Source organism: Sarcophilus harrisii, chromosome 3 (genome assembly GCF_902635505.1).
Source record: "Sarcophilus harrisii chromosome 3, mSarHar1.11, whole genome shotgun sequence".
NCBI classification, from domain to species: Eukaryota; Metazoa; Chordata; class Mammalia; order Dasyuromorphia; family Dasyuridae; genus Sarcophilus; species Sarcophilus harrisii.
The window spans coordinates 567,198,246-567,213,670 of record NC_045428.1 but is presented as its reverse complement, the minus strand read 5'-3'; the positions used below and the strand labels follow the sequence as shown (position 1 = coordinate 567,213,670).

Genomic DNA, 15,425 nt, shown 5'->3' with positions numbered 1-15,425 from the left:
CTCCCCTGCTGAAGAATTCTCAGTGGCTCCTTCTTACCTCTAGGATAAAATGCACTCTTTTGTTTGATGTTTAAAGTCTCACACAGTCCGAATCTAGCCTCCTTCCCCAGGCCTAGTCTGTTATAGCCAGTCTAGCTTCTTGCTTTTTGCAGAAGTCAGCATTCTGCTTCCGACCCCTGTGGATGGGTTGTTCCATGTCTAGTATGCTCTTCTCTCTCATTTCTGTGCCTTAGAATCCCTAGCTTCTTTTAAGACTATAAGGTCGTTCTGAGTATTCCTAGTTGCTATCTGCCTGCTTTAGGCTCTCTGTCTCTGTCTCTCTCTCTGTCTCTGTCTCTCTCTCTCTGTCTCTCTCTCTCTCTCTCTCTCTCTGTATGTCTCTGTCTCTCTGTCTGTCTGTCTGTTTGTCTCTCTCTGTTTCTCTCTCTCTGTCTCTCTCTCTCTGTTTCTCTCTCTCTCTTTCTCTGTTTTTCTCTCTGTCTCTCCTCTCTCTCTCTCTGTCTCTCTCTCCTTCCTCTCTCTCTCTGTTTCTCTCTCTCTCTCTCTCTCTCTCTCTCTCTCTCTCTCTCTCTCTCTCTCCTTTCTCTGTCTCTCTGTCTCTCTGTCTCTGTCTCTCTCTGTCTCTCTCTGTCTCTCTCTCTCTTTCTCTGTCTCTGTCTCTGTCTCTCTCTCTCTCTCACACACACACATACACACACTTATCTTGGAATCAGAAAGACCTGCGTTCAAATTCAGTATCTGACACCTCACTGTGGTCCCGCAAGTCAATTAACTTACTGATGGGGATAATAATACACCTGCATTAGAGCATTGTGGTAAGGCTCAAGCTGCCTTATCAGATGTGAATAAAATGCTTTTCAGCCTTCATAAACCATAGAAATGCTGCCCAATTAGAGGCAGCAGTCATAGAACAATAATATCTGCGTTAAAATCCTGCCTCTCATGTACATGAACTTTCTGAGCTTCCATTTCTTTATTTGTAAAATGGGGATAATAATACCACCAACCTCAAAGGGCTGTCATAAGAATCAGATAATAGTTGCAAAATGCTTTTATTTTGCTTTTAAAAATTAGATTAAAAAATTTACTAAGCTTTTATTTTTTTCTCCCTCTTTCCCACCTTCCCTCCCCCCCACTGGAAAAAAAAAAGAAGAAAGGAAAACAAAACCCTTCGAAAAAGTTTGCATAGTCGAGCAAAACAAATTTCCACATTGGCCACATCCAAACCTCCATGTCTCCTTGTGCTCATTTAGTCCATCACTTCTCTGTTAGGAGGTAGGTAGCTTCTTCCTCATCAGTCCTCGGGGCTCCTGGTTGGTGATTGCATTGATCAGAATTCTTAAGTCGCTTAAACTTGGTTATCTTCACACTGTTGTTTTGTGTAAATGGTTCTTCCGGTTCTGCTCCCTTTGTTTTGCATCAGTTGTCAGGTTTCTCTCTAACGCCATCCCATTCATCATTTCTCACGGCACAATATCTTCTGTCACCAGCATATCCTATACTTACTTAGCCATTCTCCAGTTAACGAACCCTTCCTAGGTTTCCAGGTCTTTGTCACCACAAAAAGGTGCTATTTTAGTCCCTGGGAATCTTTGATCTCTTTGTAAAGCTTGGTGGTTTGGCTGTTAGTACTGTTTACATATGAGCACAGTGCCCAGTACATTGTAGCCCAGTACATTTGACGGAGTAGAATGTAAAAGTTTTGGAGGGGAGGGCAAGGCAGTTGGGATTGAGTGACTTGCCCAAAGTCTAAATATGTTAGGTGTCTGAGGCTGGATTTGAACTCAGCTCCTCCTAACTCCAAAGCTAATGCTCTATCCACTGTGCCCTCTAGTTGCCCCTGTATTGCAACCTCCTTGAGGGATTTCGCTGTCTTGGTATCTCCAGCACCTGACAATGCCTGGTATACAGGAGGTGTTTAAAAATTGCTTGTTGGATTGGATGGGTATTTTTCAGTCCTTGGCCACTTCTCCCTTCCATCCTATGGGATCCTACAGAGTCTTCTCAGGACTTTTACTATGCCAGGAAGCAGCATGTTAAAATGAAGTCCTGGCACTTTTCTGAGGCTTGCTTAGCCCCCTTCTTCCCTGGCCCCTGACACTCAGGATTTCTCTGCCTTTCTTCTCTCAGAAACTGGAAAACAGCCTCCTGAACTCGGAGGAGGAAAAGGGCCTGGCAGTGCAGGCCCCAGCCCAGGACATAGGGCCTGTCCGCCTGCCTTCCTGCATCCGGGAGATTGTCACTCGGAACCTCTCTGAGCCTGAGAACCCAGGTACGAACCTGCTTTGTGGGAGTTCTTCCCTCCCTGGGCATCTTGGGGTTCTTTTAGGTACTCCAGGACAGTGAGAGACTGGAGAGCTTCACATGGTTGGTGTTATATATGGCCACATTTGCAGAGTTTGGGGGTCCTAGAAGCAGCTGTACCCTAGCCCTGGGAGGGGAAGCACCAGCGTATTCTCTGCCTCTCAGCTGGGACTGTTTATCTCTCTGGTAGCTTCCCCCCCTCTGGAGGGACTCCGCCATCAGTAGTTCTTCAATCTTCACCCTCCATTTGGTGTCTGAGAGGGGAGATCATGCGTGGGGCCTGGTTTCCCAACCTCTCAGTCCTGAGCCAGAGGGCTGACATTGTTTTCCCTCACTTCTCCCCCCAGAGGCTGCTCAAACCCCAGAGATGGCGTCCCTGCTGACCCTCCAGGAAGAAAACCGCATCCTGCAGCAGGAGCTATCGCGCCTCGAAGACCTGTTGGCCCAGAGCCGGGCAGAGCGGGATGAGCTGGCCATAAAATACAATGCTATCAGTGAGCGGGTAGGTCCTCGGGGAGCCTGGGCTAGGAGGGAAGGGAGAATGAGACTCAGGGCACCCCGCCTTCTCGTTCGGGGCGATCGGGAGAACGACCTCCATGGAAGGAGAAGGAACGGGCAGAATGATCTGGTGATTCCACCTCCTTTTATTCCCAGTGTCATGTATTCACCCACGTCTGGAAATTCAGATCCACATCTGCGAGCCAGAATTGAATTGTCCAATGTCCAACATATCCAATATATTGTTCGATAGATTTGTGTTTCAAGAATGTGTGTGTTTTCCCGTGTGCATGTCTTTGTGTATCTAGGTGTGTAATGATGGTTGTGATATAGTTTAGAACCACAGAATTCTGGCTTTCAGGCTCAAAGGGATCTTTAGAGGTAATCTAGTCTTCTCGATAAAGAAACTGCAAGTTTGGACTGGCTTTCCTGTTGTTCCTCATACGGCCACATTCCATCTTCCTTGGGCATGGAGGAATGGATCCCAAACCCTTTCTGTCCTATGACTCCCATCCCAGTGTATTCTTTCCTGTTTCCAGTCCGTTCTCTAAGGATTTGGCAAAGTGGCGTTCCTAAAACAGGGCACTTCCCCTGCTCAAGAAACTTCACTGACTCCCTATTACCTCCAGAATAAAATACAGACCCATCCAGGTCCTTGGTTCATTCAGCAAGCAATTTAATTCATTATGTCTCTACTATGTACCAAGAGATGAAGGAGGAAACGAGGTTTGAGAACTGATAATGAGGTGAGGGAGGGCGATGAATCCAAGATAATCATGCCATGTGCAAATGCAGATGAGTAGAAGGAAGTGAAAGAACATTTTTTTTCCTTTTATGGAAATACTGAATTTGGGATGCTTAAGATGAAATATCCTATGGGCAGTTGGTGATGTAGGACTGGAGCTCAGGAGAGAGACAGGATAGAAATGTAGATTAAGGGAGTCGTCTTCATAGAAATGATAAATAAATCAAGCCTGGGAGCCAATGAAATCATTAAGAGAAAGGGTGGAGACAAATGAGTGTCTAGGATACAGCCTTGAAGAACACCCAGAGTAGTGACTCGGAAAATGTTTTAGCAAAGAAGATCCTGTAGAATGGTGAGACAGATTGTCAAATCACATCAAATCTCCGAGCATTTATTAAGCCCTTGCTGTGTGCCAGGCATTGTGCCAAGTGATGAAATTTAAAAAAGGCAAAAATACAGTCCATGATCTCAAGGAACTCAGAACAGTCATTGTATATCCGATAGAGGAAGACAGATAGATAGTGCAGTGGGTGTGCTCATTATCCCCACTATTTACGTACTCCTAGAAGTACTGGCTAGGGCAATGATAAAAGAAAAAGAAATGGATGTAATAGACAGGCTTATCTAGGGAAAAAATGATCACTTTTTCTGGGTGATAGGATGATTTACTTAGAAAACCCTAAAGAATCAAATGAAATAATAAATTCAGCAAAGGTACCAGATATCAGAGAAATCCATATAAATCACGTAATTGATAGAACAGCCCAGCAAGAGGAGCTGGAGGAAGAGACAGGATCTGTTATGGACGGTGGTGGCAGATACGGCAGAAATGTTGTAATTGTGAGGACTGAGAAAGTGCTGTGACCTTTAGCAATTAAGAGATCTTTGGGGGGCTGCTAGATGGTGCAGGGGATGGAATGTTAGCTCTGGAACCAGTCAGGAGAATCTGAGTTCAAATATGACCTCAGATACTTACCCCAATTGCCTCAGTCCCTCCCCAACCAAAAAAAAGATTAGGAAACTTGATCTTTCCAGAGAACAGATAACAAAACATTTCATTAGATTATAAGTACGCAATATTTTATGTATTGTGAAGTGATGTCACTGTTCAGGATGTTTGGGCTTCAATGTTTTCCTTTATCACCAGAGAGCATTTAGTGGAGTGGCTGGGGGGGGATGGGGTGGCAGGGAGGTGGGGAGGTTGATGTGTGAGTGTGTGAGTGTAAGGACTATAATGTAAAGTCTAAAAACAATCAGCTGGGAGGGATCCTAGAGCAAGAGTGTCAGAACTTAGAGGGGCCTAAGAACTTAGATTCTCAGTGCTGGAAGGGATCTTGGAATTCAGAGTATCAGAACATATTATTTAGAATTTCAGAGGTTGCAGGGATCTGTGAACATAAAATGTCAGAGCCCTTAGAACCCAAGAGGTCAGAGCTGGGAGGGCCCTTAGAACACGGGATGTCAGAGCTGGGAGGGCCCTTAGAACCCAGGAGGTCAGAGGTGGGAGGTCCCTTAGAACCCAGGAGGTCAGAGCCAGGAGGGCCCTTAGAACCCAGGAGGTCAGAGCCAGGAGGGCCCTTAGAACCCAGGAGGTCAGAGCCGGGAGGGCCCTTAGAATCCAGGATGCCAGGGCTGGGAGGGCCCTTAGAATCCGGGATGTCAGGGCTGGGAGGGCCCTTAGAATCCGGGATGTCAGGGCTGGGAGGGTCCTTAGAACATAATGTCAGAGAGGGGAAGGCCTTAGAACCCAGGTTGTCAGAACTAGAACCTTAGAACCCAGGATGTCAGAAGTAAAAGGAATAGTCAAGATCATTGTAGTTCAGCCCCAACATTTTACAGATCATAGAATGACCACACATAGAGGATGGACCAGAGGTCAGGCAGTACATGAGTGTCAGAGCCCAGTCCTCTTGACTCCCTGACAGTAACTAGCCCCCTAGTTCCCGACAGAGCCAGGGTAGAATCCAGCTTTCCTGAGTCTCCAGTCATTGTGCCTGGAACTGCGGGTGTCCCTCCAGGTTAGGGGGGATTCACACCTTTGCTCTGCTGTGTCTGTGTGCCCATGGCCCCAGGCCCGTATTCCTCACACCAACTTGCTCTCCCAGCCCGGGCCTGCCTGGACAAGCTGGGGAGCCTGGGGTTGGGATCTGGGCTTGTTGGGACTTGCCATGAGCAGGGTGAGGGTAGGTGGGCTCCCCCCTTTCCCCCACCCCAGTGAATGGATGGATGCTGGGGCCATTGTGGAGCTGGCTTTCTCAGAATCAGCCTGCTGGAAGGGAGGGACAAAAGGGGAAAGGAGAGGCAGACTGGGGGACCTCAAGCTGGCCTTGGATTCTAGCCTGGGGCCTTGGGGGGGTGCCTGTTGGCAACTGTCGTCTCCTCCAAGTGCCAGCTCAAGAATCGGCTCCTTTCTCCCCGGGCAGCTCTCCGCCAACAGGGCAGCAGGATGTGCTGGGAAGGGTCCGCGTTTGGGGCCCAGGGACCGGTCTTCAGAGCCCAGTGCTCACAGCCACAGCACGCGGAGCCCGCTAACTCCGGGCAAGGTGACTGAGGCGCGGACGGGGGGGCAGCGCCTCGACCCAATGTCCCACAGGTCACCAGGATGGTGCAGAGTCAGGTCTTGGTCATTTAACTTCACATTTTTTGTCCTCCCCTTTCTTTCGACCTCAGCCCTAGGGGCTCATCTAGTCTCGGGCCTGACCCTTCTCAGAAGAATACTTTTAAATGCATAGACTCCATGGGATTATAAAAGAAGCCATATTAAAGTTAAAATGGAATGATGTTCCTCCTCCAAGGCCACAGACCTGGAGTCTCTCCCTGCCTAAAACCCCTGAGCCCCACTATGGCTCTGGGTATGTCATGGTCCTTCTGTGCCTCAGTTTTCTCAGCTGTGGAGTAGGAATTGTAGCACCCATTCTCCCCTTCCTGGTGTTGGGAAATCAGGCTTTGTAATCCCTCCTGAAGCTGTGAAGTCACAGATTTCCCGGGGAGATGAGACTTCACCCAGTGTGCGCCGCTGTTGTGCATCTGTCCTGGTCGTTCTGACTCTGTGACTCCCTCTGGAGCTTTCTTGGTAAAGGCACTGGGGTGATCCGCCGTTTCCTTCTCCAGCTTGTTTCACATATGGGGAAACTGAGGCAGACGGGGTTCGGTGGCTTGTCCACGATCCTGCAGCGAGTGAGTGTCTGAGGCTGTGTCTGGAACCGGCTCCCACTGATTCTGGCCTGGGGCCGTTCCCCGCCGCCTCTCCCAGCAGGCCACGTTCCTTTTGCTCGGTGAGCTCAGATCCCTCTCCCAGCTTTTGAGCCTTCGTCCGCCTTGTTGGTCAGTCAGTCCACTGCAGAGGCTTGTTGGGGGACTCCAGGTGAGGGGCTGGAGATTTAGGGACAAAATTACAGTCCGGTTCCTCAAGGAGCCCACTTTCTGCCTCCCAGGGGCAGCCGGGGGCAGCTGCGGGCCCAGAGTCAGGAAGAGCAGCTTCAGACCCTGGCTGTGTGTCTGGGCGAGGCTTGCGAGCGCCTTCTGCCTCAGTCTCCTCAACTGTGAAATGGGAATAATAATAACATTTACCTCCTAGTGTTCTTGTGATGATCAAGGGAGAGTAATATTTATGATGTGTCAGTATCTGGCATAAATTAAATTAAATGCTTGTTTCTTTTCTTCTGGCAGTGGAAATATCATGTATATACACACAAATATTTGTGAGATGTACACAAAGTTTGCACATGTATGACACATGTATGCATATATATGTGTGTGTGTGTATTTACCAGTAGCTGGGGGGGAGCTGGGAAGGGAAGCCTGGAAACAGTTCCGAGAGGTGGAGGTGAGGAAGGAAGGACCCCCAGGCTCGGGGCTCAGTCCTGGGGTGGGAGGGGGCCCATTTAATGAAAGGAGCAGCCTGGTTTGGTTCTGGCAGAACAGAGCTGGGAGGGGGGGTGACCCGTGCTGAGGCTGGGAGGGGGGCTCGGGTCACGCCCACAGCCCTGATGGTGACGAGAAGGCCGGAGCCTCCTGAGGGAGGGGAGCCCTTTGTCTCAGGAGCAGCCCTTGGCCAGCAGCACCTTCGGTGGGTGGGGGGTAGGGAGGAAAGCAGAGAGCGATAGAGATCTCCGTTGTCCGGCTCGGTCACGCTTCCCCAGGGGCCCCCAGGGTGTCTGCACCCCCACAGTTAGAGAGGTGCAGACCCCCCCAACACACACTGCGTGTCCCCAGCAGATAGAGGGAGCGTCCCATTGTCCTGGACAGAGACCAGCCAGACGGGCACAGGCCCCCCAGAGGCCTCCAGAATCTGAGGGTCAGGAAGGTCGCCCCAGGCCTGTCTCTGGGGGTGGGGGTGGGTTTGATTTGAATTTTCCCCTCCCCCATCTCACTGAACATGGTGCTCCCCTTTCCTACACACACACACAGCTTTCCCTCCTCCTTTTGAGGCCCACTTGAAGCTGGCCCTGCTGGGGCTCCCTAGTGTCCATGGCAACAGGGGGTTGGATGAATTGAATGGCAGTTGCCAAGGTAGCAGTTGCTATGGGATACGGCAAACTTCATTTATCCCTTGCTTGGTGAGAGCCCCCCTGCCCTCTTGAATTAAATGCAAGATTCAGAAATGGGTTTTGTGAGAGAAGGATTCGTGGGGAGGAGGGATTTGGGAAGTGGGGAGAGGAATGAATCCCTTAGTCCCCAGCTGGGTGGCAGCCACATAGCGCACACACTCAGGAGCTACAGCTCTAGCTGTTCTCTCTCCCCCTCCCTTTCTCCTTCCTTCGCTTCCTGCCTCTCTCCTCCCTCCCCTCCTCTCTCTCTCCCTCCTTTCTCCCCCTCTCCTTTCTCTTCTGCTCCTTCCCCCTGTGGCTCACAGCCGCATTACAAACCCCACCAATGGGTCCCCCTGCAGTCACCCCAAATGGGCGCCCCCCCCAGACAAGACCCCCCCAGGCAGTCGGGGGCAGTTGCGGTCACACAGCGCATCCCCTCCCTTCCATCTGTGTCCCAGCGTGTCTGCCTGAGCAGAGGCCCCGCAGCCACTTGTTAAATTTCAGGGAGGGCTTTAACCCTCAGAAACCCCCGCACGGCGCAGATCAGGATTTGTTCTATTGTTGTTTTATTGTCCAGACTTCAGTAAGGGGGGAAGAGTGGGAGCAGAGCAGGTTAAGCTTAGGGTTAGGTCAGGTGTCCATTTTTTCCTGGAGAGCAGGAAAATGGCAGCCCCTTTTTGGGGTTCAGAGCGGGCGCCTGAGTTACGGGAAGGGGGGGTTTGGAGGGCGCCTGCTGCTGGGCCCTAGGCCGGAGCCTCAGAGAAATCCCCGTTAGGGAAATGCAACGCATGTGTGAATGGAAGGAGGGGGGGCACTTGGGTTTGGTCCAGCTGACAAGGCTTGCTGAGACCCAAAAACGCCTTTTTTGGATCTATAAGATGGAGGGTGGGGAGATCTGGTCCGGATGGTTTAAAATGTTTCTGAATCCTGGGTTTAAGGGTTTCCAGCTTGAATCCTGGTTCGGGTGTTTCTGGTTTTGGGTTCTTTGGGGCCCTCCAGTGAATCCTGGTTCAGGGCCCTCCCAGTTTTGACAATTGTTTAAGGGTCCCAGTTTGAATCCTTGGTTTAAGGGTCAGTCTGAATCCTGGGTTTCCTAAGGGCCCTCCCAGTTTGACATCCGGCGGGGTCCCAGCTTGAATCCTGGTTCAAGGGCCCCCCTTTCTCCGGTTCTAAGGGTTTCCCAGTTGATCCTGGCCCGGGTTCCTGTTTGAATCCCTTGTTCTAAGGGCCTCCGCTTCTCCGGGCCCAAGGGGCCTTGGTTTTGGAATTCTGTTTAAGGGTCCCAGTTTGAATCCTGGTTCAAGGGCCCTCCCGTTGAACTGGGTTTTAAGGGGCCCTCCCAGTTTGACATCCTTGGTTTTCCCAGTTTGATTTCTGGGGTCCCATTTGATTTCCCGGGTTTAAGGTTCCCTCCCGCTCTGCCTTGTTCTAAGGGCCTCCCAGTTACTCCTGGGCCTAAGGGAGAAGGGTTTGAAAGGATCATAAGTTTTAAATGTACCAGGTTGAAAGGCCCAGGGAATGTTGGAAAGGTAAAAAGGTTCCCCTCCAGCAGTCACAGTTTAAGGGAATAAGATAAAAATGTGTAAAATGATCTTGTACTTAGTAAATTAGATGTAATCTCAGAGGAAAGACTAACACTGAGGGGAAAGGTACAAGGTGGTCTGTTACCTGAGCCTTGAAGGGAACCAGTAAAGGGAAAAGGGGAGGGGGAGGACCCAGGTTGGGGGAAGCCTTGGAAAAGGTCAACCAGGAGACGGAACTTGGGCAAGGGAGAGCAAGGAGGTCAGGTCCTTGTATCGAAGAGTACATTGTGTTGGGGATTGCGGTGTTTGGGAATTGGGCCTTGGTGGGAGGGTGCCCACCTCCTGTTTGGAAGAAGTTAGTCTTGGAAAAGAAGACCACTATGTGAGACATGATTAAGGAAGAGATAGTGGGGAGGGGCTCCATCTGAGTGATGAGAGAGGAAGAGGAGAGAAGAGGGACCAAGAAAATGGCCTCAATTGTTTTGGTGAAATATGAGGCAATGTTCCCAATTAAGAGGAGGAAGAGAGAGAGAGCCATGGAAGTCTGAGGAAGAAGGAAAAGGTTTGGAAAAGGAGCTCTGGTGAATGGGCTAAGTCACAGAGAGATTGCCTTGCCATGGGGAAAGCCTGTTGGGATTCCATGATAGAAACTTATAGTGGACCCAGGCAGCATAGTTTTGTGACTTGTTTCTGGCCTATTCAGAAGTACATAGATAGGAACAAAGGCAGTGGCAATGGATGGGATTAAGGCAAGATTAGGGTTTAGGGCAGCAGGAAGGTAGGGGAGGCAAAGAAGACAAATGCAGGACATGTTGTAGAACTGAGCTGATGGACTCTGGAGTAAAAATGGAAAAGGGAGGAGAATGCAGCCAGTGAGGAGGTGATTGCCTGGAGAGAAATGGGGGGGGGGGAGTCAAAGGATTAGAGGTCACAGTGATAAAGAAGAATGGGGCCATAAGGAAAGAGGGAGTGATAAAAGATTATGATCAAATAAGGGAATTTCAGAGTTCATTAACACAGAAATAATCATATAGCTGTTGTAACTTTAAGTGATTAATAAATGCTTGTTGAACTGAATGGCTGAAACAACTCTGCAACCTCAGTGTTGCTGCATATATAACCACCTTTCTTCCCACTGTTAGGCTTCTTTAAGTGAACTGGGATTGCTCTCTGAATTTGGGGCTAGTCCTCGGCCTCCACTGACCACTGGTTGGTACTGAAAATTTCTATGCGTATTGTGCCTGGAAGTTTACAGAGCATTTTCCTCCCTAAGGAGCAGGGAATGCAAGTTTTAGTCCCCTCTTTTTGTAGATTGGGAAACTGAGACTCAGAGCGACTAAATGACTTTTCTCGGGTTCCTATATTTAATAAGTGTTTTAATTTATTTTGTAAAATTCAACGTTTAAGTTCCAGATTTTATCCTTTCCATCCCCTACCTATTGAGAAGGTGAGAAAAGCACTGTCCATTGCAAATCTGTAATCCTAGAAAACAAATTCCTTTATGAGAGAGACAGAGATACACATACACACACAGACCGAGAGACAGGCAGAGAGATAGGGAGACAAAATGAGACTTCAGTCTCCACTTTTGAATCTATCAGTTCTCAGTCCCAAAGTGGATAGCATGTTTTCTTATGCATCCTTTGCAATTGTGGTTGGTCATTGTGTTGATTAAGTTGATTTCAAAGTTGATTTTGTTTACAATATTGTAGTCATCTTCTATTTTATGAGTGAATTCATCCCATTCACGATCATATTTATAACTGTGTATTTTCTTCCATTTTATCTCTTATACTTTTCCTTCTCTTTTTCCCTGCCCCCTCTTTGTTTGTGACTAATGCCTCCTTTAATCTAATCTTTTCCCTTAGCATTCTCCTTTTTTTCTATTTCTCTGTTCAGGTACTTTTCTGTATCTGTATTCTTTTCTTCTTCACCTCTTCAGGTGAGAGTGATTCAAGTGCTTAAACTTCTGTTTCTTTTATTAAACTCTCCATGTACACCATTTATGTGAGATAATTTCCCCCATTTTTTCTCTTTTCCCTCCTCTCTCAAAATATTCCTCTTTCTTATCCATTCTTTTTTTCTTTTGAGATAATCCAAACGTAATAGAATCACACCTAGATCTTGTTTAATTACACTTTCTCTATAACTGCTGCTGCTGATAAAGTTCTATGGGCACCATGTATCATCTATTGATTTAAGCATGTAAATACTTAGCCCTTTATGATTTCTTAAGAAGTGCTTACTTTTTTTTTCTCCTTGATCCCTGTGTTTGTATGCCAAATTTTCTCAGCTCTGATCTTTTTATCAGGAATGCTTAGAAGTCTATTTCATTAAAGATCCTTTTTGCCTCATGGAAGAAAAAAAAAACTCTCCAGTTTTGTTGGGTATGTTGTTCTTGTAAACTTAGATCCTTTGCCTTCTGGAATATCCTGTTGCAAACTTTTTGCTCCTTTATACTTGTGAGTTCTAAGTTTTATATGATCCTGAATGTGGCTCTATGGAAATTAATTTTTTTTTCTTTCTGTTTGCTTGCAGTACTTCTTTCTTAACCTGGGAATTGTGGATTTTGACTATATTTTTATTGGAAGTTTTCATTTTGGAATCTCTTTCAAAAGGTGACTGGTGAATTCTTCCAGTTTCTACTTGTCCTCTGGTTCTCAGATATTTGGGCAGTTTTGTTTTATGATTTTTTGAAATATGTCTAGACTTTTACTTTGTTTATGACTTTCAGATCGTCCAGTGTTCCTAAATTATCTCTCTTCAGTCTGGTTTTCAAGGTCAGTTGTTTTTCCTATGAGAAATTTTCACATTTTCTCATTTTTTTTCCAGTCTTTTGACTTAAAAGAATTATTTCTTGATATTTTGTGGAGTCATTAGGTTGCCTATGGCCAACTCTGATTTTTAGGAATTTTCTTCAGCAAGGTTTTGAATCTCTTTTACCAAGCTGTTAATTCTCTTTTCATATCTTCCTTTTATAACTCTTTCCTCTTTTTTCATTTTTTCATCTACTGTTGTCATTTGATTTTCCCCCCTGAGGCAATTGGGGTTGCCCAAGGTCACACAGCCAGGAAGTGTTAAATGTCTGAGACCAGATTTGAACTCAGGTCTTCCTGACTTTAGGGCTGGTGCTCTATTCACTGCACCACTTAGCTTCTCCCTCATTTGATTTTTAAAATAGTTTTTTTAGCTCCTTCATTAACTCTTCTAGGACTTCTTGAATTTGTGTCCAATCTGCATTTTTCTTTGAGGCTTTGCTTTTACATATTTTTAAGTTATTCTCTTCTTTTGGGTTTTTGTGTGGAGTCTTTATTCTCTTTATGGTGGGATCTCTTCGGTTTGCTCATTCTTCCAGTCTACTTCTTACTTTAGATTTTATGTTAGTGTTGAGCTCTGCACATTTTGGAGAGATATCTGGTCAGTTTCTGCCTTCTCATGTCCTTCTGCTTTTTCAGTCTCTGGGACTATAAGCTTTTAGTTCTCCTGAAGTGTTATGTAGGATTCAGGAGGAGCTCTCTTCACTGCCTTCCTGGTCTGAACTCTGAAAATTCCCAGCTCAGTTTTGCATCTATCTCTTTGTTTCTGGCTGCAAGTTTTAGCAGACCCCTGGTCGTGCGATCCTAGGCGGGTTTGAGCCTACTAAGAGGTCCTGTGAAGTCAGAGAGACTGGACTGCCACCTCCCCTTTGTTCTGGGATGCTGTGTCCTTTTACAGGGACCAGAGCTACTGTTGACTTCCTGCTCACTGCCAGTCTTGTGATTGCACCTCTCCACCCTGGATTCATGACTCAGAACTGGCTGGTGGGTGGCAGACCTACCAGATGACCCCAGAAGTTCCTATAACTAGAACTTGCTCATGGATCCTCTGGGATCTTTCTGCCCTGCTCCCCAGTCTATGGGTGCTGCAATGCTTCATTGCTGTTCCTGACCAGACCATGTTCTCAGTATCTGGAGACCCCTCTTTGTTTCCCTAAGCTGTCCTGGTCTGAGAAAATGACTCATTGTCTTTTCTTGGCTTTGCTGAACATAATCCAGTCTCATGCATCCTTTAGATCTTTGGTGAGCATGGGTGTGAGGTAGTCTCTTAATGCTTTTTGCCATCTTAGTAATGTTTCTATCTAATTTAGTGTCACTGCAGGATTTGAACCCAGACCTCCTGATTCTGAGTATCTTATCTTTCCCTTATATTGTGAAGTTTCTTATAATAACTCATATTTTCCAGGAGCTGGAAAGCTTGTAAAATTCTTGTCTTGCAGTGTAACTGTGGGGTGTATTACAAATTCTATTTTATAGATGAGGAAGCAATTTAAAAGCTAGGTGGATAGAATGGTAGACCTGAAATCCAAAGACTTGAGTTCAAATCCTGCTTCAGATATTTACTAGCGGTATGTTTCTGGGCAGGAAACTTGACTTTCATTTGCCTCGGTTTCCTTATATGTAAAATAGGAATAATAAGAGCACGTACTCTCAGGGTCGCGGTGGAGATCAAGTGACATAATATTGGTGAAATGCTTAGCAAACTTTAAGTGTTATGTAAATGTTATATAAGTATTTTGTTTTTAACTATGGTTATTAGTAGTAGAATGACTTTTTTTTTTATAGCTAGTAAAATGTAAACAAGGCAGAGATGGAAATTAAATCTCAGGCTCTGGCTACAAGTCTGATATTCTCATTACTTTGAATGAAATGTTAAGCATTTGGTATGTACCAGGTTCTTAAAGTCTGGGAATAAAAATTCCCCGAACAAAGAACAAGTTAGGCTCTCCCTTGGAGGAGCTTACATCCTAATGTGGGCCAACAAGACAAAGCGTTTGGAAAGTGACAGGGATGGTAAGTGGGGATATGGCAGAGCAGACTGAGGTACCTTAGTAGTGAAGCTGATAAAAAACTAGTCCTAGAGCCTCAGTTTCCCCACTTGTAAAGTAAAGCTAACAAAAGTACCTAATGCCCAGGGTTATCAAAATTGCCCATTTTTGATAGTACCTACTGGCCAGAGTATAAAATTAGACAATATTTGTAAAGTGTTTATTACATAGTAGATGATTAAATACAAGGTAACTTTAGTAATTGGGCCAACCAAGGCTTTATGTAGAATATGGTATATCTTTTTATTTTTCCAATATAGGCATACATATTTATACAATTATCTTGTTGCACAAGAAAAATCAGATCAGAAAGAAAATAAAATTCAAGCAAACAATAATAAAAGAAGTGAAAATGCCATGTTGTGATCCACACTCAGTTCCCACAGTCCTCTGGGTTCAGATGGCTCTCAGGATGGTATATCTTAAAGGAAAAAGGGCATTCTTTGAAAAAGAAATGAGGAGAGAGTCATTCTAAACACGAGTACCTGTTTTTCTGGACTACAAAGAGCAGGAAGAGGGGGAATATATAATGAGAATGCGAAGGTCATTAGGGATTTAAAAGCCAGAGATTACCTTTGTTCCTAGAGGTGAGATGGAGCCATCATTATTGTGGGGGAGAGGGAAAGATAACATGATCAGACCTTAGGAAACTGTGTGAAAGATGAATTGACATGGAGAGAGCCCAGAATCAGGGAGAAATTAAGTGACTATCTGTCTGGAGTGAGGAAATGAGAAGAATGCCAGGGTTACAAGTCTGGGAGACTGAAAGAATGGTGGTGAATTCAACAGAAATGAATAAGTTTGGAAAAAAGAAAGATCATGAGTGTTTTGTATTTGTGGAGTTGAGTTGTCTTGGGAAATCTGAAATACCCTATGGGTATTTCAGTATTCAGTATTAACTGCCTATGGGCAGTTAATGATGAGGGACTGGAGCTCAGGAGAGAGGGTAGAGTTTGATA

The 15,425-nt window shown here is 46.2% G+C and overlaps 1 protein-coding gene across 1 annotated transcript in view; it reads left to right on the top strand.

Annotated features, from left to right (window-relative positions):
• The window catches only part of CROCC (ciliary rootlet coiled-coil, rootletin), a 69,552-nt gene that overhangs the window by 3,076 nt on the left and 51,051 nt on the right, over positions 1-15,425 (top strand). Inside the window, exons 2-3 of the mRNA XM_031961547.1 lie at positions 2,131-2,272; positions 2,652-2,806. Of these exons, the coding sequence (XP_031817407.1) occupies positions 2,131-2,272; positions 2,652-2,806 (297 nt within the window). The remainder of the gene's footprint in view (positions 1-2,130; positions 2,273-2,651; positions 2,807-15,425) is intronic.